Source organism: Atractosteus spatula, chromosome 7 (genome assembly GCF_055471065.1).
Source record: "Atractosteus spatula isolate fAtrSpa1 chromosome 7, fAtrSpa1.hap1, whole genome shotgun sequence".
In the NCBI taxonomy this organism is placed as follows: Eukaryota; Metazoa; Chordata; class Actinopteri; order Semionotiformes; family Lepisosteidae; genus Atractosteus; species Atractosteus spatula.
In genome coordinates, this window is record NC_142712.1 from 43484444 (window position 1) to 43509819 (window position 25376).

The 25376-nt window shown below is 47.3% G+C and overlaps 1 protein-coding gene across 1 annotated transcript; it reads left to right on the forward strand.

Moving 5' to 3' along the window:
- dstyk (dual serine/threonine and tyrosine protein kinase) lies at positions 1-24747 on the forward strand. The gene is made up of 13 exons (XM_088922072.1): positions 1-1398; positions 11070-11470; positions 14741-15461; positions 15756-15994; positions 16343-16426; positions 17030-17206; positions 17681-17810; positions 18450-18606; positions 20335-20467; positions 21490-21603; positions 23110-23224; positions 23573-23707; positions 24092-24747. The coding sequence occupies exons 1-13, from the start codon at positions 1179-1181 to the stop codon at positions 24277-24279; spliced, it is 2814 nt and encodes a 937-aa protein (XP_088778198.1). The 5' UTR covers positions 1-1178; the 3' UTR covers positions 24280-24747.
- Positions 24748-25376: the final 629 nt, after the last annotated feature.

Here is a 25376-nt window from a genome sequence, read left to right on the forward strand (position 1 = left end):
GGATTGTTTGTTCATGTCTGATCCGAGATTTACCCGTTTCTAGAGCAATTTTCCGCGAGTACACAGTTACTTTTCTGGGAATCGGAGCTTCCTGTGCTGGAAAACTCACTCCGAGGAGACTGCGTGCCGTACATGTCCGGGGGAGTCATGTTTGCTTGCCTCTCCCGTCTTCTCCTTTGTTGAAACAGCCGCGGCGCTGCTCGGCTCCAGCGCTGGGCTGCGGCAGGAGCTGGCTGTTCCCCCGGGCGGCTGCAGGCGCTCGGCTCCGGCAGCCTTGGCTTTGGCGCTTCGGAAAAGGCTTCGCCCTGCCGGCATGCCCGCAGTTAGACAAGTCGCCCAGGTCTGATGATTAACTGCGTCCTGCCTCATTGGATGCGCTTAACTGCCGTTGGTAGCGTTATTTGGCACACAGGGCACCTGGAAGGACCGAGGCTCTTCTTCGGCTGCTCGCTTGCTTTCCTCGGCGAGGTGCTGCTCAGACCGCCGCTCTGCGGCTCCCGAGTGCACCGGGACGCCTCTGTCGGAGTGCCTGCGCCCTGACCTCCCTGGTGCTGGGATTGGGCGGCGCTGCCCCGGAGCACCCGGACAGTTCTCCGCTAGAGAGATCAGACAGCGGGCGGGGTACCTCGGGGAAAGCGCCGGGTATTGCTGGGGCCTTGGCCGCTCCCGGGTGGACAGCGGGTCGGGTGCGACGGGGAGGGAGTCCCGTGGGCCATCCTGACCGACCTGCCGCCCCCACAGTAAGGGGATTTGAGAGAGTCGTACGATATCGGTGTTTGGGGACGTTAAAAAAACTCCCTACAGAACCGCTTTTTGTTTCTGTCCTTAGTCTTTTTTTAATTGTAAATCGTATTTCGTATTCAGATTTAGATGAATAACGTTGATTTTTTTTCCGGCTTCTGTACTAGAGTTGCTAGAATAGCTACACACTACACTGAACACTAACACACTAATACGCCCCCCCACCACTACAACAACCACAACCACACATCCCTCCTTAATTCCCGTGTGCATGGAGATTAACAGTTTAACACCGTTACGAAATTAGGGTGTTTTGACCGTCTAGGTTGGATTATATAAGTATTAGGGTACGGACGTGATCACCGAGGAAGAGGGGGGCACTGGCCTGCTCTTCGCTTTTGGAGCCCTGCAGCCACTCCCGCCATCGGGCACAAGACATGGACGGAACCGGCGGTGGCGGTACCGGTACGGGTACCGGGCAGAAAGTTACCCCTATGGCCCGGGAGCTGACTCGTATCTTCAGCAACTACAACAAGAACTCCATCTTGCTGAAGAAGAACCTTAAAGAGACCAACAAGTTCTTTCGGGAGATGAAACAGAATTACAGCAACGCCTGCGCCGCAGCTCCGAGCTCGGACATCCCTGCACCGGAGGCAGGTAAGCGGAACACAACACATCTTGCGTAAAAGGTTGCAACCGAGAGGCGTGTATTAGGCCCGTAAGGTTGGTAATAGCCAATTGATCCGAGGGTCCTAACGAACCAGGCAGAAACCATGGAATAGGCTTTGACAATATGGCAGTATAGCTTGTTCCACACTACCACAGCCCTTTGTGTAAAGAAGGGCCTCCTGTTCTAAATGCACTTCCCTGTAGTTTTCGCTCTCTTGCCCTCGTGTTCAAGATTCACCATTGCCTTTGAAGTTTGCTGGATTTTGTCCATGCCTTTGAGGATTTTGAATACAGTGCCCTTAATACAGGTCCCGTAGTAGTTTTCTATGTTCAAGACCTAAAGAAGTTCTTTCAGCCTACCAGCATTAGACATTCATTTAAGTCAGAAAATGTATGTGGTCACTGTTCTCTGGGTTGGTGCCACAGTAGCAGTTTCATTTTGCGACTTGGTGAGCAAATTTATGTAGAGTATTTGAAGTATGGTTTTACAGCTCTTCTGAACATAATTCTTTGATTGAAGCCTGAATCCTATACATCTAATAATGTATCCTAACACTGTTGGCCTTTTTTATCGGTTCACAACAATGAATCTATTTCATAGGCAGCTTCTTCAAGCCCAGTGCTCCCATCTGGATAGTTTGGACAGAGGATAAAAATGAAAAGGTGCCCAATCTGAGTATGTCCCTTTATTTCTTCATTTGTCTTAATTTACCCTTATACTGGCCAAATTGTATTGACTCGAGGATGAACTTGCTGGCTTTTTCTGAACCCTTAGTGCTTGAGAAATCATTTTACCTTGTGGTACTGCCAGTGAATCCAGGATAGTGTGCTTATCTGTTTGCACGGCCTGCAGTGTCAACACAGGACCCTCTACAAAGAAAAATACTGATATAATGAGCTCTTTGTGCTCTATTTTGAAAGAAAATTTAAGATTCTAAAAATTGGCCAGTATTGGCGTAATGCAGTAGCAGGGATCAGAATAATAGCACACTCCAGATGTTGTTTGTTGGAGAAGGAGGCGGTGTGGGTCGGGCTGGTGTGGAATTTGGTCTCATATTGAATAAGCGGGTGAAGTTGGTTTGGAAAGAGGCAGGCAGCTGCTCTAGTGTAATGCTGGACACCAGCATTAATTGTCCGTCCTACTGTAGAGATGCATGAGGTGACATCATTCTTAAATCGCCTTCAGACTGGTAAAAGACCAGTAAAATCTTTTTACTTGTATGGTTAACAGCCAATGATGTTGCAGGCGGCACTTGGATGAGAACAGTGGTTAGCCAGAGCTTTGTGAAAGTGTTATGTGAAATGCACACAGACGCAGGCTCCCGACAGGCCTGCAGTTGCAGATGGACGAGGGGGATTTGGAAAAGGAGCCCACAGGACGGATTAGGGGCTGTGAGGAGGGAGACCTCTGTACATTGTGCAACTCTCAGCTAATTCGTTCACAGACACGTGTGGGTTGTTTTGCAGCCTAAAGGGGGAGGTGAGGATTTTCACAGAAAAAAAGGATCTTTTCCTCTTCTGCTGACTTTGTTTTCATGTGAAACCACTGCGCCACCAAAAGGAAATGAAGCCCGTCCTTCAGCCACCTCTTCTAGGGAAAGGAAAAGTCTTGGAGCACTGGAAAAATGAAGTTCTTGTTTCGGTGTCGTGCTGGTATCATCACGTCTTCAAGGAGAGGATGTCAGAGAACGTCCATTAACAATTCATTCAGTGTGTATAGTTGTTGAGGGCTTTGGCTCGTTTTTGTGTAAGGAAAGTGTTTAAAAGTGAGTGATGGAAGCCCAGAGTGCCGTGGGGATGAGAGCAGGTTTGCGGTATCGCGGCAATGTCACAAACCAGGCCTCTGCTGCCTCTCGTCGAGAGAGGCCGAGGCTGCGTCGCCAGTTCGGGTCGTTAGATGCAGGCACAGTGTGTACCTTGCTTTTCTAAGCCCTGCCTCTCCCAGGCTACATCTTATATGAGAAGTTCAAAGAGAGACCTTTAAAGGAGCTCCTGTAATATCCCTCTCTTTGAGGTTTACGCATACAGATTTATGAAGTCAGGATTTTTGCAAGTATAATTTTCTCACACCATGAAACCGGATCTCTAGAATTAAAACCAAAGAGCCTGGGTTTTGGAAAGCGAGTATTGTTATGATTGTTTTTTCTCCTCTTCAGACTGTGGTCCTCTGTTTTTCGTGGTGCAGGTTGCTGTGCTTCGAGCTCTCTTTCTGCACCTTCAGGGTCACCTGGAGCAGCAGGCATGTCTGCAGTTCAGCCGATGATGAATGTGGTGAATTGACAAAGCCCCGTGGCGGGTGAGAGGGGTGCCAGGGCAGAGGGTGGCCCAGGCGGCTGCGATTGGACCCAGAGCTCAGTTTGCGCTGGCAGCCTCGGCACACAGAGGCCCCTGTGTTCGGCTCCCTGCGCCACTTGAATCAGCTGCGTCTCCGGCGAGCTGGCATGGCTCTGCGCCGGCCTGCGAAAAGGGTGGCACTTGGTGCCAGTTTGGGTTTTAGTGCTTTTCTGAGCTGCTGCTGAAATCCAAAGTTTGTCCCCAGCAGTGATTTTTTTTTTTAACAACAAGGAACTTGCTGTGTTAGGAAAGGGCACTGTGTCTGATGGATGCATACTTGTTCAACAGCGATGGCTCCCGTTCTCGCTTTTAAAAGAGTCGTGGTTGGAGACAGATACTTCTCTTGATTGGCTTGAGTGCCTTGTGTACAAACAGAAGTGATCATAAAGATCCAAAGGTTAGGAAAGTGTTAATCATGCTGTTGACATATTACCTCACTCCTTGCCTGATTAGCAAATGCTGTGGTCAGTGACAATTGCTTGGTGATTGCAAAGAACTTGTAAAGGCTACTGTCTCAAGCTTGGAGGCTGATTGCTGTTCCAGCTCAACTTTAAGTGTGCCTGCAGCTAAGCTGTGTACTCACTTATCATCCCAGAGTGGAGCTCCGATTGTCATCCCTGCTGGACATCATTTTGGGATCTTTCCTCAGTGGCCACCTGTCGGATCTCTGGCCGTCCATCAGTATCGTCCAATGAATAGACTAGAGTGGAACAAACTAAAGCTGGTGGTAAAACTAAATTTAGGAACAGAGTGGGGGGAAAAGAGAAAACTGTTAGAACACAGAAGAGAATAAAAGAAGTTTAAAAGGCTGGTTCACAAAAAAAACAGGTTTTAAGTTTAATTTTAAACCACCACCACCACCTTGGAACTAATTCACAGCTTTACTAATTCCAAAAAGTTAAAAAGGTGAGAATGTATGAAAAGCCTGCAATACTGCAGTATATTGAAATCTTTGTTAGTTGGCGTGACAGTGGAGTGGCAGTTAGCAGTGATGCTTCACAGCCCTTGGGCTCACAGGGGGCGGTCTTGTTTTGTACCCTATGCCTGTGGGTTAGGCTTAGGCTCAATGCCTTCTTCTAAAGATAATTTGGTTGAAGAAATGAATGGAGTCATAAATGGGCCCATGTTTTAATTAATGGGGAAGATACAGGTGTCTCTGCATTTCCTAGAGTTGGGTAATGTCAGTGTGTTTTTTTGATGCACACTTGGGGTCAAATACAAAAGGGCTTTCATTTACAGGTAGGTGCAAACTCTGCAGCTGTACTCAAATTTATCATAAAAACCGTTAATGCTTAGAGAAACATTTCAAATGCATTTTAAACACTGTTCAATCTTTAGCCAGAGGTGTGTCCTCTGTGAAGCCCTTGTTCATCAGGATGAGATCTGTGGCTCACACCCCTGTCGAGTCAAGGAGTCGGCTCAAACTCAGGTGGTCATCTCTCTTGCCGAGGTGTGAAGGAGTGACAGTCTGGCAAACAAAGGCGCAGGGGGTTTGTTATTCATTGGAACTGCCAAGTGCTCATGACAGATGCATCGCACAGTTTTGAAGGCTGGAGAATATATCAATAAAATGCATCAGAGGATTGTGTGTTTTAGCAACTTTTTATCTTGTTGCATATCTGGCAGTTATTTTTCCCCAATTAGTGTTTGCTGTGATTGTAAAGAATTTCACTCTTGAAGGCCTCCTTACAGGCTTCTGCCTTCTTCATGATGATAAAATATAAGTTGTACCGTTGGTGTAATTGACCAGTTTATTCAGTTAGAAATGGAATTTGAAATGTACTTGGAGTGAGGTTGAGTGCACACAAATTTCCAGGGGACTCGTTTGTTCAATCCTGCAGTGGCTGTAGCTCTTCTATAAAAGGTGCAGCAGATGAAACCTATGGAAAGAGAGCCAGAGGACGGGGTGGGGATGGTTCGTGTGAAGAGGTGCTGGCAGACTACCGGAGTGCTGGGCCTGTAGCTTGGAGCCATTCTGAGATGCTGTGTGTGTGGGAGAGGAGTCATCAGGAGGGATTGGTTGTCTGCAGGTGTGGAAGTGAGGGAAAGGGCTTCTCTGTGCTGGAGGCAGTGTGGTCAGTGAGAGGCGTCTGGGAAGCAGCAGGCTTGCTCTGTACCAGCTGAACTGATACCATGAAATCGCTGTGAGTCACCAGTTTCAGAGAGCACAAGGCTTGCTCTATTCAGAGTGCTGTGCCTGGACTGGGTCTCTGTCCCAGCATGCTGAATGTGGAGAAAAGACGCTGTTAACCAGAGGCCTTGCCTTGTCATTAGTGGAGTGAGAGAGGGCTTTTTGCAGGTTTGTCTCGCTCATAAAAAAACCCATGCTGACAGCACTTTTGGTTTTGCGCTTCTCACTGTCTTCCCCTGTGCTTGGCTCTCCCTCCACCACACTGGCTGATCTGGAAAGTTAATCTTTCTGTTTGCATCCTTGCCCCAGAAAAGGCTTCATATGTCCTAATTGGAACAGTAATGTTTCTAAGCAAGCTTCCTCAGGGCGTTCCTATGTTCAGCCTCTCCAAGAGATTTAGAAGAATATGGAACGTCATTCCTGCCCTTGTTTAAGACGTGTATAATCACCGTGAGCTTTTCTTGATCCACTCCTGGATGAAGGCCTTCCTTAGATCCACCGGCTACTGTCTTTGACTGTTCCCATGTAGCTGAATCCTGAATTTGTGTAGCTGTTGTATGAGCTCTTCTCCCTGGCCACCTTTTGTCTCCTGTTATCTGGTTCATTTTTTCCGTGGTCCAATAATCTCTCTATACCTTGATACTGATGAACAAGATGAACACCATTCTACATTTTACATTAGAGGGGCAGTCAGCATTCACATCAGCAGCTCATGCATGCAGAATGCCATTTTCATTTTCAGTTTGGGCAAATAGGTTTGTTGATAATAGTATCATTTCTTGCGAGTGATTGCTGTGATTTCATAAGGACACATAGTAAAAGAAAGTACAATACTGTGGGATTAATAATGAATCAGGAATCAGGAGACTATACCACATCATCTTAATGTGCAGAACCTGGAACGGGGTGTGGTATACCATAGGATCTGTTTTAGGCCAGTTGCTCTTCCTGATTTCCCTTAATTTTTTCACTTCTGGTTTAGCTAGCAAAGTATTTGAATCTGTACGTGATACAAAACAGAGGTAGAGACAAATGGGTCAGCAAAGGAGTTACAAAATGGTGGAGCAGACAGACACAAATTAAATGTAATACTGATAAGTGCAAAGCGATCCACTAGGCAGGAAGTAGGACAAATGGTGAACTTATTGGTTGGCAGTTGTGGACTAAAGGAAGCTGCTATCTAGGTGTTAATGTAGTTTCTTCTATGTCTCCCTCCTGAAGACAATGTGGGACAGCAATAAAACAAGATGCCAGAGTACAGGAGTAGGTGGGTGTAGAGCAAAAAATTAGTAATTTGCTTCTTGGGTTTTAGACTTTAATATTTATGAAGCATTAAGCATTAGCAAGACTTCACTTAGAACACTCCTCTCAGCTTTGGATACTATTCCGCAAAAGGGATGATGTAACCTTAGAAATGTCTTGGAAAGAAAAAGATGAGCGACACTCCTGATTCCTGGTTGCAGGAGATGGAGAAATGTGTTCCAGGTGTATAAAACCCCCAAGCGGCACAGGTAGTGAAACCAGGACATGGGTCCACAGTTGGAGTATAAAAGAGAATTTGTGTAGGGGAGAGAATAGGAAATGCTGTCTTGCACAAAGGGTCGTTTGTGTTGAGCCGGGTGGTGGAGGCGCAGGCTCGGGGATCCTTCAGGAAATGGCTGAATGGAAGTTCAAATTCCCATGGCTTCTCATCTACCAAAGGAGCAAGATGGACCAAATAGCCACCTCCTATTTGAAGCCTTTCTTATGTTTGTAGATGACTTCAACTTGCCAGTATGATTTGATGAAGAACGTGTATCACTAGGTGTTCAGACAGGCGTAACTTTATTGCAGGTTTACCATGTTATGCTTGAGCAATGAAGATTGCTTGGTTACTATCGGCACGGGTGAGTAGGGCCTGTCTGTGAGAATTCGCCCTAGGGAATGATGATTCAGAGGGTTCTGCTCTAGGAATCGGCGGGCGAGTCCGGAGGAACCAGGAGACCAGCTCCGAGAGGGGCGGGTCATGTCTTGGCCAGCGTGGAGTGGCCACACTGTCCCAGGACCCGTGTCATCACTGTCTGACTGCGGTGGCTTCAGCACGACCAGCTCCAGGAAAAAGGAATCCCACTCGTCGGCTCATCACATGACTGGAGCTCCCCTTGTTCAGGTCCGCCTGGGGATGCTGGCTGTTGTGATGTGGGCAGAATCTCCTTTAATCCAGGAAACAGAGGGTCGACCTGCGGCCCATTCTTGCAAGTCAGCTTGAGGGTTTCAGTTTTCCAGCAGGACGTTCCAAAACTCTTCAGAACGGTGGCTCTCTTATGTCCAGCATTTTCTCCTGAACTGAATCCTTACCAGTGCCATTCCCAGCTGTGCACGATTGTTGGTGACAACTGGGATTGACCGAGCTCGGCCAGTTTGCTGCGCAGGAAGAGTGGCTCTCTGTCCAGAGGATTAGTTAGCAGGTCATCTGTGTGTCGGTGCTGCCAGGATTGTGTTAGTGCTCTGGGAGATCTTATTAATCTTTATTATTATCTATTAATCTAGGTTATAATTATCTTATTAACCTAGTACGGCTTTCATTCTGGTAGTGCATATTGTTTTGAACTTTTTTTTTTCTGCGATGCGGCTTTGATATCAAATGTTTAAAATACTTACATTCATTAGACCTGAGTGTTTTCTTTTGTTCTTTTATCAGTAAGTATGCAATTGTGAAGAATCAAACCTTTCCTAGTCAAATTTTTCCTAGAGATTTTAGTTAAAACATAATGGGCGATTTGCCTGAAATTTCCTGATCCTTGCCCTGCACATAGAGTGAATGTGGTTGTAAATCCCAGTTAATGTTTAGAGAGTGAGTCACCTGTAGAGTTGTGCGCATTTAATTGTTCTTTTCTAAATGGCTTTAGCCCTGGGAAAAGAGAGCCTGCTGTAGGCGGACTAGTTTATCAACTGGCTGCTTTCAGGTTACGTTGTAGAAGCGCTGCACTTCTCTCTGCCTTATGTGGCTGAGCATGGTAACTGTGCAGAAACCAGCCTATGTATTAGAACAGCTGCTGTTCAGTTTTATATCCCATTTTGAGATTGCACATGAAAGCAAACTGCTAAAAGCATTATTGACTGCTGTGTGGTGCAGATCAGGTGTGGTTAGGGTAGCTCTGAAAAAGGAAAGGGGCTGTGACGTCGCTGAGGGTGTCAGAAGAATCTCCTCATAGCTTTGTGGGTTTCTTTTATGTTTATTTTTTAATGTGACCGTTCTGGATTGAGCTTTCTGGCTTTGACGTGATCTCTAGGTACGGCCTTTAATTTGGACTTGGGCTTCCTATGTTGCGTCAAGGCCATGTTTGAGAAGAACTCGGGTACCTATTTCTGATTCATCACCCAATGGCCGATTTTAAAATCTTGTCTGGCTTCACAGTGTGTCCGATATTCTTGCATGTGATAGGACCTAGCCTAGGCCCAGAGAGAGAGAGAGCCCTGTGACCACTGCCTGTTCTTTGTCATGTTGTATAACTGCAGTGGATCATGACTCAGCAGCTCTGATTAGCACAGCTCCTCCTGTGGCCCAGGCAGCCACTTAGCTTCCTGTTGTTAACTGAGAGATGTCAGGAATCTCAGCTCAGCCTGAGCCCACAGCCTGCTGCCTGGCTTTGCTGCAGTGACACTCCTGGGCCTGTCTCTGAATCACTGTCTCTATCTCTCCACGTGCTTCAGCGCAGACTGTTCAGCATCTGTTTTCCATTGGCATATCGTGCTGGGGTAATAATAAAATGTCTGATACCTTTTGTTTGGCTGCCTTTTTCTTCGGGGAGAAGGGTTTAATATTTTGTTTTACACTTCTGAAATTGCTTGCTGTGTTAGGTGGTAGTGAGTCATTTATTCACAAACGTTTTTCTGTAATTAAGCTATGGAGCAGATTTTCGTTATCTGTCCGAGGTTGCAAAACGCAATAACCCTACAGAATGAGGGGTTTAAGTTTTGTTTTTCAAAGTTGTTTGAATTCACAGTCAGTCAAGTGATATTTAACGAGCAGCTTCAAGGCGAGGAGTTTACTCCAACTCTTTGTTTTCTCCCCAAGGCAATGGAGGGTGGAGTGTGGAGCAGAGTTGCAGAAGGAAACTTGCTGCCTTGAGAGTGAAGTTTGTCTGGATGGGTTTCAGGTTCTCTGAGCGACTGTGTGACGGTGTGACTGGCTTGTCTGTGTGACACCTCTGCCCCGATGAGCCCCTCATTTCTCTTCCGGCAGCTGTCTTGCATGGTGGCGCAGAACACATGCCCACACCTTGCCTCTCTTACTGAGCTTCTCTGTCTCTGTCAGGCTTTGCGAGCCTGTTTGTTAAGCTGAGAATCTGCTTCTGCCTGCTCTGCAGCACAAGCCCTATAATTTCCTCAGACTGGTTTAGTTTAGCCCCTCGAGGTTGAGCCTGTTTTCCCTCTGTGTGTCCAGGGGGTGGGTTCAGGAGGGGAAAGTTTGGTTGTTGGGGTCTGGGTGTGCACCAAGTGCATGTTGGGTTTTTATTCTACCCTGGGTCACCTGGTTTGGAATCTCCCATCTTCCTCCCACCTCCTGGAAGCGTGATGGCGAGGTTGTAAAAATGCCCCAGGGTATTGCATGAGCAGTCACGTGGCCTGTCCTGCTGGAGTGGGCTTTGAGGAGCTGTGGCCCTGACCGGGACGAGAGTCCCTCAGTGCTGGGTGGTACAGGAAGCAGCAGGATGGAACAGTAGACTTTAAAGACTCAGTGGGGTATCATCGGGGAGAAGAAAACTGGGAAACCGTCAGGCAAGTGTGGATGCAAGATGAAGGAATGGGGCTGATTCCCAGGGCTGTGCAGACGGTGCAGTGCACAGTGCCTTAGTATCATGTTTCATATCTGTGTGCAGTATGCCACCTCTTCATACAATATGTCTTTCAAAATGTGATTTTTCTCCTTCTAGCTGTATTAATTTTAGATTGCATGTTGGTGCCATGGAAGTAGAGAGCAGCAGGAATAGGGCAGAGTGTAACCGATTCGACACTGAACCTGCAGAGACTGGAAAACAGATAATAAGTAAGATAATAATCCTCTCTCTTGCAGCGTGAGAGTAGAGTTGAAACATGACAAGGAAAACCCAGCCTGTAAGGCTTGCTATAATTGTATTTTTCCTTTCCTCCCCCCCCCCCCCCCCATCTTTAATTTTCTTTTTCTTTTCATCCATGCCTCCTCTATCTGCAGGGCAGCTAGGCTGCATCTCCTTCCCCAGCCATGAGGAGGAGTTCCTCCAAGCCAGTGTTGGCTGCACCCCCTACATTGTCATCCTGGGGCAGGACTGTGGTGCCCGTTACCAGCTGGTGAACTGCCTGCTAGGGGAGCGCCTGCTGCCCACGGGGCCAGAGAGCGGAGGCTGTGGAGGGGCGGGTGGCTGTAAGAGACGGCGGCTGCGCTTCACGCACGGGCGACAGACACGGCTCAGCCTAGCGCTGCCGGATCAGTACGAACTTGTGCATCAGCTGGCGGGGCACCGCGGGCGCTGGGACACTGTGCCACAGGAGGACCTGGAGATCCAGGAGGAATGCCAGGACCCTGCCCACCGGCAGGCCGAGCTGGAGGTCACACTGCACCACCAGCTGCTGCAGGTAGGGGGCAGTCCAGCATAACAGGATTTCTAGACCACAGGGTCTCCAGATGGAATTCCAGAGTTGGAATCCCAGTATCTTGCATTACTGCAGCAATTAATTGTTGACTTGGAAAGGCTTTCCTGTGTCTCAGTCCTGGTTAATGTCCTTGAGCACGCCTCACGCCATGTCAAGCCGTTGCTGTGGGAGGTTCTGTTGCGTTGGCGGAGCTGTGGGCGTGGTGAGCTCTGCCAAGCGGTGGAGAGCTCAGGGGCAGCTCGGGCTGTGGCCTCAGGGCCGCCAAGATGCTTCATTGAAAGAGCACTTGTCCCAAGGTTTAAAACGCACCTTCATTTTTATTTCATTGGCTTGATTGTGTTAATTTCCTGTCTTGCCTGCTCTCCTGGGTGTCCTGGGACCAGTGTCTTCCAGGGGGTTTATTCCCTCTGATTCTCCTCCTTCAAAGGGCTGCTTTATCAGTTGTCTGGTGACATAAATGAGTAATTCAAAGCACTTTATCTCCAGAATTAGGAACTTCACATTAGGAAGAAAAGACAAAGACTTTTTTGTTTTGCAGAGTAAGGAACAGCATCTTACATCTTAATTCAGGGTATTTGTATTTGCTGTTGAAGTAAGGTTTGTCACAGAGAGTTCAGTTGTGATTGAGCCTCAAAGACTGGCTGATCACGCTGGGCGTCTCCACTCCCTGATTGCATGCCGGTGGCCTGTTCTTCCACAGGACATCTGTTGCACAGCACTGAGCGGGCTGCTGGTCCAGATGAGCTGCCTGTGGACCCTTTGGTCAGAAATTTTCACTGCTTTAAAAGCAAAAAAAAAACAGTCTTGAAATGGAGTAGTCTCTTAGATCAGCTTTCCCTGTATGTAAAGTGCATGAGGATAAAACCGAAGAAGAACGATGAACAGGAAGCCTTGCTTGGTGGGCCATAGTGCATTGCTAGACACTGTATTGTCTGCATTCTCGGTCCTGAGTTACTCCTGAGTTTACTGTGGGAAGAGATGGGAGAAAGTAGATATTAGCTGTAATGTTTACATTAGCCCTTTACAGCTGCCTTATCTGTCAGCTTATGATGTGTGTAAATCAGCACTGTCAGATTTCCACAGCTCTGCATACCTTCTTATCCCCCTGGATAAGCTGTGGGGTGTGAGCTGCTTGCCCAGAGAGAGGATTAGCCCTGGGGAAGCTCTTCCAGGCAGCCAGAGGGACCCAGTTATCCTGGTGGGGGGCTTAGCCTGCCTGTGTCCTGTCACATGTCCCTCGGGGACTGACCCGGCTGTTGGAGAGGACCCTGGCACCCTGGCACCCATGCACCCACTGCTGCAGGGCCTTAAGGATGTGTTTTACACATAGAGGTGTGGAGAACAGGCTTTGTTTGTTTTGCCCTGTTTTTCTTTGCTCCTCAGCCCCCTGCTTTATTCACAGGGGCATGACAAACTGGCCGCCTCTCTGGGAGAGGGGCTATTTTTGGAATTTGCAGCTTAAAGCAGGAACTTGCTAATTATTTTTTTTTAATAGGGCGGTAAAGCAATTCCCCCTTCTCTTGCAGTGTATGGTTATGCAGGAGCTTGAAAAATAACTGAAGGTTTCTTGTTAAGATTATCCATTCATGGAAGACTAGTTTGACTTTTGAAGTAGCTTTGTTATACTTTTTATTTGTGGTAATTTGTTTTTGTTTTGCTCTTCTCTCTGCCTGGGCTGTTTGTGGTGACTAGCACAGCTCCTGTGAATTTATCCCTTACTGACAAGCTGTATGCTGAAATGGGTATATATTACCCATATCAAATAGGAATACGATATTATGAAACTAGAGTATAAACCTGGCAGTGTACCATCCCTGCAGTGTGGTTGTGATTTTTTAAAAGAAATTTATTGCATCAAAAGGACAGAAAGAGTATTCAGGCTTACACAGCAGTTTTTTTAATCATATTACAGGAGCTCTCTAGATCTCTTCAGGAGTCCAGCAGTTTATTTTGCCTTTATTGCCTTGGAATAAAATTTTTGATCTCTGAGTTGCTTTTGCTTTTGCTTAAAAGTTGGCAGCGTCTCACTCGCTCTGCAACGACCAAACAGTCGCCTGCAGCTCCCGTCGCCTAGAGACGGCACTGGCTGTCTCTTTTGTTTACATGCAGTGCAAGTGAGTCATCATATCAGTATCCCTTTCTTCTTCTCTGATATCTGCCACCCTTTCGTTCTCCTTTTCTCTGTTCGCCATCTTACTCTCCTCCTGTCTTTCACAATCTGTCTTGGTTTCCCTCAGTCCTTTTTACCCTGCGTCTCTGGCTCTGTTTCTGTCTCAGCACAGCCCTCCTACCTTGTCTTTCTTTGTTTTCCCCTGGCTCATGTCGGGGTCAGAGGTCGGACAAGTGACGTATGTCAGGATTCCAGTGTGCTGCCTTGTGCTCCAGGGGTCCCATGACTCTCCAAAGCCGAGAGCCTCATGGTTGGGCTGGTTGGAGAGGTTTAGATCTCTGGGCTTTGAAGCTGGCCCCGGAGAGTCACAGCTATTGCCTCAGTACGTCTGTGTGTTGGCGTTTAGAGTGTAAATTTCTGAACTGAATGTCTGTTCATTCATGGGGTGCGCCTCCGATTTTGTGAATGCAAGATTCTTGATGTTAAAGGCTCTCTTTAATATCAAGGTGTAATTTGAGATTTAAATCTTGATGATATTTTGAGGTGGTTAGAAGCAACTTAACAACTTTTCTTGGTCGGTGTGCACATGAGTGAACAAGTCATTTCTGGAAGATTCGGTTGTAGATTCATTGGTTAGGTGCTTGACTGGTGCAGACGGCTGTAAACTCTTTCAAACTGTAACAGTGCCATCTGTGAGGTTCTGTCAGCCAATATGTGGAGCTATATAATATTTGTGTCATTACAGCTTGTGAGTAGATGTGTGCAGCTGAAGCCGAAGACTTAAATTGTTTGGAAAAGGGGGGTCCCTCTGAAACAGCCCCTGTTCCCCAAGAGACATCCTGTCCTCATCTTTTGAAGGGAGTCCTGTCAGATCCTGTGAGGCCCTGACAGAGCTGCTAAAAATACTGCTGAGAAGACTCAATCCATTGAGAGAGGGCCTAAGTGTTGTAATTCATCTTAATTCAATTACAACTTTTCAGAAGGTCTAATCTAATCTAATACCAGTGCTTTATTAATTTATCAATTCAGCTGCCCTTTTCGAGTTTGCGTGGGGTGTGGCGAACGCCAAGATAGCCTGGAGCTGCTGTTAGTGAGCCATGGCACCGCGTTCTCCCTCACATCTCTCCTCTCTCCCTGGGCAGGAGTGCAAGATTCTGGTGGTGCCGTGCCCCAGTGTGCAGCCCCTGGAGGAGGTGCTGGAGGAGTGCCTGCGGGGCGTGGTGCCCATCCTGCTGTACGCCATAAACCAGGACACGCTCTCCCTCGCGCAGGTGGAGGACTTGCGGAGTGTCCGAGAAACTGTTCCCTTTGCCATCTGCTTCATCCGCGTGCCCAGTGACTCCCCGCCCCCCTGTCCCCTCACGGAGCTGCCCCCTGACCTGCCAAGCAAGGGAGTCATGGAGAGAGATAGAGACCGGGAGAGGAGCCCCCTCCAGGCACAGCTCCTCTCCCTGGGCTTCCTCAGCAGTGCAGTGGGCAACTGTTCCTGCGGCGCCCCCACACACGCTCCTGCCGCCAAGCCCCAGAGCGTCCTCGGCGAAGTGTTTGAGCGCCTGCCTCGCCTGCTCGCTCCTTTTGCCCGCCTGGTCCTCCACAACCAGCAGGTGGAGGCGGCGAGCCTGCTGAATGGCGTGCACTGCCGCTGCCTGGACCTCTTCATCAACCAGGCCTTTGACATGCAGCGCGACCTGCAGATCACGCCCCGCCGCCTGGAGTACACGCGTGACAAGGAGGCTGAGCTCTTCCAGTCGTTGATGGGCATCGCCAACCGCAAGCAGGAGGAGATGAAGGACATGATCGTGGAAACTTTGGCCAGCATGAAGGAGGAGCTGCTAGAGGATGCGGCCAACCTGGAGTTCACAGGTAGAGAGTGCTGGAGAGCTGGTCAGAGGTGGGGGTTTGGAATGTGGATGAAAAAGAAGAAAGTTAAATGCTGTCACCTGTGTCCAGATTGTACTCGGTGAGATCATGGTCCTGCTCACAGGTACTAGCGGTTTTCTGAACCCTGAGTTTCTATAGCTTCAGAGCTGTCCTGTGGCAAATGGCACATTTTCTGGTTTGTGAATGTGATTGCTTTGTGCTGTATATTCCTTTGTGCTGTCTGTGAGACCCTGTCGCTTGCAGGGAAATATAACTGCTGTTCTCTCTCGCTCTTAGACATCATTGTACCTCCGAACGGAGAGCCAGTGAGCTCCAAGGACATTAAGTCTTGCATCCGTCAGATCCAGGAGCTGATCGTGCTACGGCTAAACCAAGCTGTGGCTAACAAGCTCATCAGCTCAGTGGACTACTTGCGGGAGAGTTTTGTGGGAACACTGGAGCGCTGTCTGCGCAGCCTGGAGAAATCCCATATGGACACCTCCTCGCACAACATCACCTCCAACCACCTGAAACAGGTGATGGGATGGGTCAGAGAGGCAGGGAGGGGGGGTCACACTCAAGGTCAGACTCTGACACCTAGACAAATCAACAGCATAGGAGCCTTTCTATACCCAGAATAGTCATCTGAGGTACTGGAAAGCCAGCAAGTCCTTTGTCTCTCGATGACCAGACTCTTTCCACCATAAAAATGAAGAGATGTAGGGCTTGAGCAGGTGGAAGGCCTGACAGTGTGACCTTACACACTGGAAAAGGAAAAGCAAGAGAGCTCACCTAAAACGGGTGAAGGAAAAAGAGATGCGGAAGAGGAAAGAAAAGGGGAAGGAAGAAGTGGAGTTCTCAGCTGTGTGCCTCTTTCCCTGCAGATCCTGAACGCTGCTTATCACGTGGAGGTGACCTTCCACTCAGGCTCCTCTGTCACGAGACTGGTATGGGAGCAGATCAAACAGGTACGGAAAAACTTCCACAAATACAACACGCTACAGACCCATCTTCCTTATATATTCTGTAAAATGTTGTTGGAATTTGGATCTGCTTCATATGGTGCAGAGCTAAAGTAATGCTGGGATATTGGTCAAAGTCTATTTGAAGAACTTACTGAAACCAACCTCCCAACAGGAAAGGTGCTGTGCAGATCCACAGCTGTGTGATTTAATCTTGATTGTCTTACTTTGGAACATGGAAACTTGTGTTGTGCTCCTCAACGGTATGTTTGGTATTGTGTTTACCTGACCTTTGCTTTGCAGGTTACTGAGCAGGATTAGGATTAAGGCAAGGTTCAGGATTGGACTACAGTCCGTCCAGTTTTAATGGACTCTTTAAATCACTGCCATTTTAAGAATCTGGGGTTAAAGGGTTAAATAGGCCTTTTAAGCAAATTGTTCAGTTCATTGAACCAAAGACTTTACAGATGTGAGGCAGACATTTGGGCCTTCTGACTTTTCATTGTTTCATTGTTGGGCACTTATGGGTTCGGATGTGATAGAGTTGTTCATGAATAGATCCACTGTGCCCTGTGAACCTGATCTCTCTCACTCTTTGCTCTCCTGCAGATTATCCAGAGGTTGACATGGGTGAACCCGCCTGCCATCACTGTGGAGTGGAAGAGGAAGGTGGCCCAGGATGCCATCGAGAGCCTGAGTGCTGCCAAGCTGGCCAAGAGCATCTGCTCCCAGTTCCGCACACGGCTCAACAGCTCCCATGAGGCCTTTGCAGCTTCACTGCGCCAGGTACACACCCAGCCCTGTAACGGGGACACCTCCACATTGGCAGAAAGGAGCCAGTAATCCCTCAGTGTCTGATCTTTATTCCTGTCCAGTACTGGAGAATCCAGCACGGCTTTGAAGTACCAGTTTGAATTGTGGTCATTTCCTTCTACAGTGTTTCAATGTGGACAGCAGGCTCATTGCTGTAAAGGGGTAGACACAAGACAATGAACTTGTTGCATGAATCCAGCAGATCGTGAGCTTGCATTGGATTTAACTGCGACACTGAAGCCTGCTTTCCTCTTCTGGACTGTCCCTGGACTCAAGGCTTGCTCTTGCGCCAAGCAGAAACGGGGGGTTAACTGGTTTAATAATTAGTATAAATACTATTCAGGAGCTGGTGCTTACATAAGGCTCTACAAATCCAGCCTTGTTGAAGGAAGTGGGCTCAGGCGTCGGGGCATGCGTGAGCTGACCGCTGTCTCTGTATCCACGCAGCTGGAGGAAGGCCACACCGGCCGCCTGGAGAGGACGGAGGACCTGTGGCTTCGCGTGCGGAAGGACCACGCCCCCCGCCTCGCCCGTCTGTCGCTGGAGAGCCGCTCCCTGAGAGACGTCCTTCTGCACGGTGAGGGGCCATCAAGAGCAACTCTCAAGAAAAAAGCATTGTTAGATCGTACAGAAGAACACAAGACAGGTCACAAACAAGAGGAGGCCATCCAGTCCATCTGGCCTGTTTGGTAGCTCATGGTTAATTGATCTGAGGAACCCAGCCAGCTGTTTCTTGAAGGAAGCCTGTAAAGAAGGAGTAAGGAAGTGTCTTCTGGTTTACCTTGTATTTTTTCTAGTATTTCACTTTTGAAGAAATCCATTGGGTTGGCTTTGTCAATGCCTTGAAGGTTTTTAATTACTTGTATTGGGTCTCATTGTAATCCTCTCTGATCAAGACTGATAGGGTTCAGTTCCTTCAGCCGGTCAGTATAGTACTTATTCTTGACATTTCTTCTTATTTTGCTTATTATATCGCCTCCATTGCAATATTCCTTTCAAAACAGCAGAATCGACTAGATCAAGCTATTTTTTAATTGTTTTATAAAGTGCTTTCATTTCCCTTATATTTTAGTGTGAAATTGTAAAGTTGCGCTCTAGAGTCCGCGTCCAACAGGATTAAAGTTACCTCGTGGTGCCATGTGTCCCTTTGCTGTCAAGTCTCGTGCTGCATCATAACTCCTCCTTTTTTCTTCTCTTCCCTTGCTCCATGTCTTAGGGAAGCCGAAGCTGGGAAAGGAGCTGGGACGGGGGCAGTATGGGGTGGTGTACCTGTGTGACAATTGGGGGGGTCACTACCCCTGCGCCCTCAAATCCGTAGTCCCCCCTGATGACAAGCACTGGAATGACCTGGCGCTGGAGTTCCATTACACCAGGTGGGGAAAGACCGTTACTGAGCTTGTCAGAGGCACAGGTGGGTGGGGTTGAGATCAGTCATTTGGCCCCTGATGACTGCTGGTCACACAGAATCCCAATTCCACAAGCCAAGTTCAGTCCTTGTGGCTCCAATATTGGACGTTTTTCACCCAGCAGAGCTCTTTATTTAACCGAGTCCTTCGCTGAGTGAATAATTAGGACAACTGCTAATAATTCAAGTGTAAAGACAATTTATACGTAACACTAAATCTGCAGCTTCTTTAAATCTGGAAATAATGGTAAATGTATGACATAAATTTCCAGTTCATTTAAGTAAAGGAGAGCAGTTGGAAAGAAGGCTGACTAACACTGGTGAGGACGGGATTGGGATGTCTGTCCTTACGGTGGCTCTCACATTGTGATGCGAGAGATCACCCTGCAACTCACAACTGGCAACCCACTGAAGCTAAGCAGGTGTGAGCCTGGTCAGTACCTGGATGGGAGACCTCCTGGGAAAACTAAGGTTGCTGCTGGAAGAGGTGTTAGTGGGGCCAGCAGGGGGCGCTCGCCCTGCGGTCCATGTGGGTCCTAATGCCCCAGTATAGTGACGGGGACACTATACTGTAAACAGGCGCCGTCCTTCGGATGAGATGTAAAACCGAGGTCCTGACTCTCTGTGGTCATTAAAAAAATCCCAGGGCGTTTCTCGAAAAAAGTAGGGGTGTAACCCCGGCGTCCTGGCCAAATTTCCCATTGGCCCTTACCAATCATGGCCTCCTAATAATCCCCATCTATGAATTGGCTTCATTACTCTGCTCTCCTCCCAACTGAGAGCTGATGTGTGGTGAGCGTTCTGGCGCACTATGGCTGCTGTCGCATCATCCAGGTGGATACTGCACATTGGTGGTGGTGCAGGGGAGTCCACATTACCTGTAAAGTGCTTTGAGTGGAGTGTCCAGAAAAGTGCTATATAAGTGTCAGCAATTATATTAATTATAATTATTATTATATTTCTTGATGAGTGCTGACATTTTGTACAAAGCTAAAAATTTGGTGTCTGAAAAAGTTGGTCTTTTGAGCTCCTAGACGTGGACTAGTTTTGATCAAGAAATGTCCTTAAATTTTTAATGTCATACAAAATTGTGGCTGAAGGAGGCACATGATCCATTAGCAATGAGCTCCCTATCCCATAAACATGGAAAATCTACAATAAATAAAATCTTAATTCGTATGGAATGGACTTTAGTGTGGTGATTAAATGAAGCCCTTTGTTATACTAGGCTATTCTGACCTTTAACTTTAGTTTTATTTCATTTGATTTATTTCCAAAGGATAATGACTCTCTTAGCAAGTTTATTTCCTCTTTTGATGTACAGTATATTGATTAAGGTATTGCAAATCTCATTGATTTGCATTAAATTGAATAAATGCCAGTATTAGAAATTTTACAGAAGAGCATGACCTCTGTGGCATTAAATCTTCCTGATCTCTTAATTTCTGAATGACTTCTTGATGTGAACGTTAGTTTTGAAAATGTTTTAAGTTATTTTTTATATGTTAGTACTTGCAGATTTTGCTTGTTGTATTGTAACATGGAAGATCCTGCAAACAATGCAAAAAAAGAGGCTTGTTTTTCTATGGTGTGGTCAGGTTATGAAGCTGATGTCCTAAGTCCGAGTGTCTCACTCTTCCGTGTCCGTGCTTATTGTATTTGTCTCTCCCTCTTTTTTGCTCTTCCTCATTGCCAGGTCCCTCCCGAAACACGAACGGCTGGTTGATCTTCATGGCTCTGTTATTGACCACACCTATGGGGGTGGATCCAGCATTGCGGTTCTGCTCATCATGGAGCGACTGCACAGGGACCTGTACACGGGACTGAAGGTACAGCACTCATACATCCACGCTGCCACCCGTATGCTGCACTGAAGGTACAGCACTCGTGCACGCACTCTGCCACCTGTACGCTGCATTGAGGGTACAGCACTTGTGCACGTACGCTGCCACCCGTATGCTGCACTGAAGGCACCGCACTTGTGCACGCACGCTGCCACCTGTACGCTGCACAAACAGTACAGCATTCATGTATGCATGCTGCCATCCATATGCTGAAGGTACAGTACTCGTGCACGTACACTGCACTGAAGGTACCGCACTCGTGCGTGCATGCTGCCACCCTTACGCTGCACTGAAGTTACCTTACTCTTGCACAGACGCTGCCACCCATAAGCTGCACTCTAGGTACTGCACTCGTGCATGCACGCTGCACTGAAGCTACCGCACTCAGGCACGCATGCTGCCACCTGTACCCTGCACTCTAGGTACTGCACTCGTGCATGCATGCTGCACTGAAGCTACCGCTCTTGTGCATGCATGCTGCCACCCATATACTGCACTCTAGGTACTGCACTCGTGCATGCACGCTGCACTGAAGCTACCGCACTCGTGCATGCATGCTGCTACCTGTACACTGACTCTAGGTACTGCACTTGTGCACGCATGCTACACTGAAGGCACCGATACTCGTGCGCGCACGCTGCCACCCGTACGCTGCACTGAAGGTGCCGCACTCGTGCGCGCACGCTGCCATCTGTACGGTGCACTGAAGGTGCCGCATTCGTGCACGCACGCTGCCACCCGTACGCTTCACTAAAGGTGCCGCACTCGTGCGCGCACGCTGGCACCTGTGCATGGCACTGAAGCAATAGTATACTTTACAGTAACAGAGAAACACAGTCAGAAAGACACAAACACATTTGAGGGTGAAATATCTCCAAGTCTGACATGGGAAAGTTGATTCGGCTTTTATTGCTATGGTCTTGCTTCCCTCTTGCCTCGTTTACTTTCCTTTTCAGTCCCTCTCTTCTTCTTTTTCCTCCTCTCATTCACTATCTCGCTCCTCACAGGCGGGCCTGTCTCTGAGGGAAAGGCTGCAGATCGCCCTGGATGTAGTGGAGGGGATCCGCTTCCTACACAGTCAGGGGCTGCTGCACCGCGACATCAAGCTGAAGAACGTGCTGGTAAGAGAGGGGAGAGGTACAACCAAAAGTTTACGAAGGCCATTCATTTGAGTTCTCGCAGCTAAATGATCCAAAGATCTCATCAAGGTGTTTCCCAGACAGAAGCCAGGGTATCCGCTTCGGCAGTAAGGCTGAGTAACTCGTTCCATAGTCCAGCAGTGCTTTGTGGTAAAAGAGGTTCCGAGTTTAAATTGCACTTCCCATACTTGTGCACAGCTTCAGTTGTGTTTCATCTCTGATTCTGAAGCAGCCAGTTGGTTGCCTGTGTCAGTGCTTTTGTGCTTTTTGACTGAATTGGGTTCCACTGGAGTCTTGTTCCTCCAAGGGACAGAGGGAGAGAGCGCGAGACAGCTACAGAGGAGGGAAGAGAGGTCAGTTCCTCAGCCAGTGACTAACTTTTTTCCATCACTGTTTAAAGCGCAATTAGAAAAGCAGGATGTTGTCCTTGATCAGGACCTGGAGTCCCAGACAGTGCAGTGTTGTGTGTAACTGGGCTTGTTTTCCTTAGCCAGACTCTCTGAACTGGTCTCAGCACTCCCTCAGAAAGAACCAATCATTAGTCCCAGCTTCAGAGGCAAGGGGAAAGTTTAGAAATAGCTGTCGGATACAGACTGGAAGCTCTGATGTTGTTTTTCATTCTAGAGGATTGTGGAACTGTGGAGTCTCTGCAGTTCATTTTTTTAAATTTAATTTAACATGGTTTCAGTACTTCTGTTTTGAGTATTAAATGGTTTAACTCAATCAAAGTCATGCCACAAAAATATCAAATGCAGCTAGTGTCTCATATTTAAATGATTTAAAAATCTGTTCACTTTTAATTAGAAAGAAAAATTAAATTAATCTGTGATTTGTTAAATTTCCATGTTTCTTAAGCTTTTTATCCAAGACTTACAAAACATTTTTCTGTTCACAACTGTTCAGTTGCTGAGCTGCTTTGATCTGGAAATGCGGCTGCCTGCCCTTCTCATAGCATGTAAGAAATTCATGCAAAGTCATATGATTATAATATGCTTGAATTATATGGAGCTCATAAGCCAATAACAGAAACAAATCTGGTGCAGTCATATTATAACGTGCTGACTCTTAAAATGATCATATCCAAGAGGAACCCAGCTGGGCATGGAGGAGCTTTATAAGTAGGGGCAATGTGTGAGATCGAACACAAGTCTCTGGATGTCTTTATTTCTGCGCCTCCCTCTTACTGTTTTTGGTAAGCAGGTTTTGGTAAAATGAACTGAAGGAAGTGTCATTAACATTTCAATTGTACTTGTGTCTTTCCAGAATCCACACAAACACATTCAAGAAATTTTATTAGAAAAGCTTGCCAATAGTTTCAATATGTACCATACACAGTTAGAAAGTGTTAAGACGGCTGCTGTTAAAACACCACTGGATCTCTTGTGAAACAGACTTCCTTGTTCAGGGTCAAATGGAGGTGCTTGTGCCACTGCTGGTTTTAAATAATGGTGTGGAAAAGGACACTCATCTTCACTCCCTCTCCTTTAGCTTGACAAGCAGAACCGAGCAAAAATCACGGATCTGGGTTTCTGTAAGCCTGAGGCCATGATGTCAGGCAGCATCGTGGGCACCCCCATCCACATGGCGCCAGAGCTCTTCACAGGTTAGTGTTGTGCCACCCACACAGCCTGCTGGCCTTTTCTGGCTTCCCAGGCTGAGCTCTTATAGAACTTGAACTTGCAAACTGGCACTATGAGGTCCTCTTTTACTAAAGCAAATGTAAAGAATACAGGTGGCATTCTGCATCAGTGGGAGACTTGATAAGGTCACAAAGTGGGCAAGCTTTCACAATCATTCTGTCTTGAGATCCTTATGCTAATCTAGTCCGAAGAAAATAATTGTGTTGAACACCAGCTGAGCTCTTAATCTCACCGTGCAGGTTTGCAATGAGAAGGGGCTTGGCTCTCTAGCACCGTGGAGTGCCTGTGCTCAAAGCCACTCTGCATTTCAGGGAAGTACGACAACTCTGTGGATGTCTATGCCTTTGGGATCCTGTTCTGGTACCTGTGCACGGGCTCAGTGAAGCTGCCAGAGGCTTTTGAGAAGTGCTCCAGCAAGGACCAACTCTGGAACAATGTCAAGAAAGGTGAGCAGGAGAGTGTCCAACGCTGGGCCATCGCCCTGGAGAAGCCTGAACTCTCCAGAGAGGCCAGTTCCTCTTCAGAGAGCAAGAGAATGATGCCTCAGCCCTCCAATCCTCATCTGATGAAGGTGAAAGGGTTGAGTTGAAGAACTGGGTCTTTCTGGCTGCTGATTGGGATTGGTTTGGCCGGTGGGAAGTCAATCTCTAGTATAATCTCAAGTACAGTACTTGGTAGGTGGCAGTATCTTTGGGTGCAGTGAGTGAGGAAAAGTTCATAGGGACACGTGGAAACTGTCCTTTACTCGTATGAAAAGAAGAAGCCCCAGTCAGGAAGAAATGAGTGTTCCTTTCACCTAAGCATTTACATTGCTTTTTGTGTCTTTCCAGGAGCGAGACCAGAGCGCTTGCCCACATTCGACGAGGAGTGCTGGCAGCTGATGGAAGCTTGTTGGAATGGAGACCCTTCAAAGAGGCCTTTGCTGGGCATAGTGCAGCCTGGGCTCCAGGGCATCATGGACAGACTGTGCAGCACAGGCTCAGACAGGAAGAGTGCCAGCCTGGATGATTCCACCTGATTGGTTGGGGGAGAGGGGCTGGGGGGGGGGGGCTGTTCAAACTGGGCCAGAGAACAAAGACCCTTATTGGCCGAAAAGCAACTGGGAGGAGCTTGTCAAGGAGTGGCCAGTGGAAGGGCTTAGTAAACCATCGCCTAGCAACATCTTGTTCCGTCACATGGTTCAAATGCAACCAAGGATGCATAGATTTTTTTATGAGGACCTGAGAAAGTAAAGATATATATAAATATATATTAATTATGAACACAAGAATACATTATCCATCTTCGTTCTTAGCATGCATGTTGATGCTACATTCTCATTGTAGGATATATAGATAGGAGATTGTTTTAAAAGAAATGAAGTTGCCAAGTATTAAAAAAGAAACAAATTTTCATTTCTTTTAGATTGTATTTAAAAGGGTTGTTGGTTTTTTGTCTGTGTATTCTAAAAGTATATATCTTTTTTTAAATAAAATATCTATGAATGATTTGTTTCAGTTGTTTTTCATTTTAAAAGGGTTCAACCTTTTAATAATTTGTCACTGTGTAATTTTGTAATTATGTCATTGTGTAAAGTGAATCCATCACTTTAAAATCACTAGAATTGTGATTCTGAATGTGATTGAGACATCACTGCGTGACTATAGTAATATACAGTCCCGCCGTAAGCGTAGTTTAGAGAAATGTACTGTTCTCTTCCTGGCCAGTGTATGCATCACCTCTGCTGCATCTTTCTGTGTGCGGCCAGCTGCGCTGTTCCTATAAAGTTATGTTGCAATCAATTGTTTCTCAAAGGGAGTGGTAAGTAGATCAAGGAGAAGGAGGAGCACACTTAACTGCATCAGCACAGCGGGAGGGAGGAGCTGGAGAAGACTGCTGCACCGGACTGCCCGGTTCACCTGAGTTCAATAAATCACATCTGAATTCGTCATCGACGGCACACACCGAATACCAGCGCTTCTGGATAAAACCACTTGGACTGAGCTGGAGTAAATCTGTGGGAGGATGCATAGTGAACATTTACACAAACAAGTTCTTCTAAAAATGTGCATACAGCACTGCACGCAGTTAGCGGTATTGTTTCCCCGCACACAATAGGTGATTGTGTCGGCAATA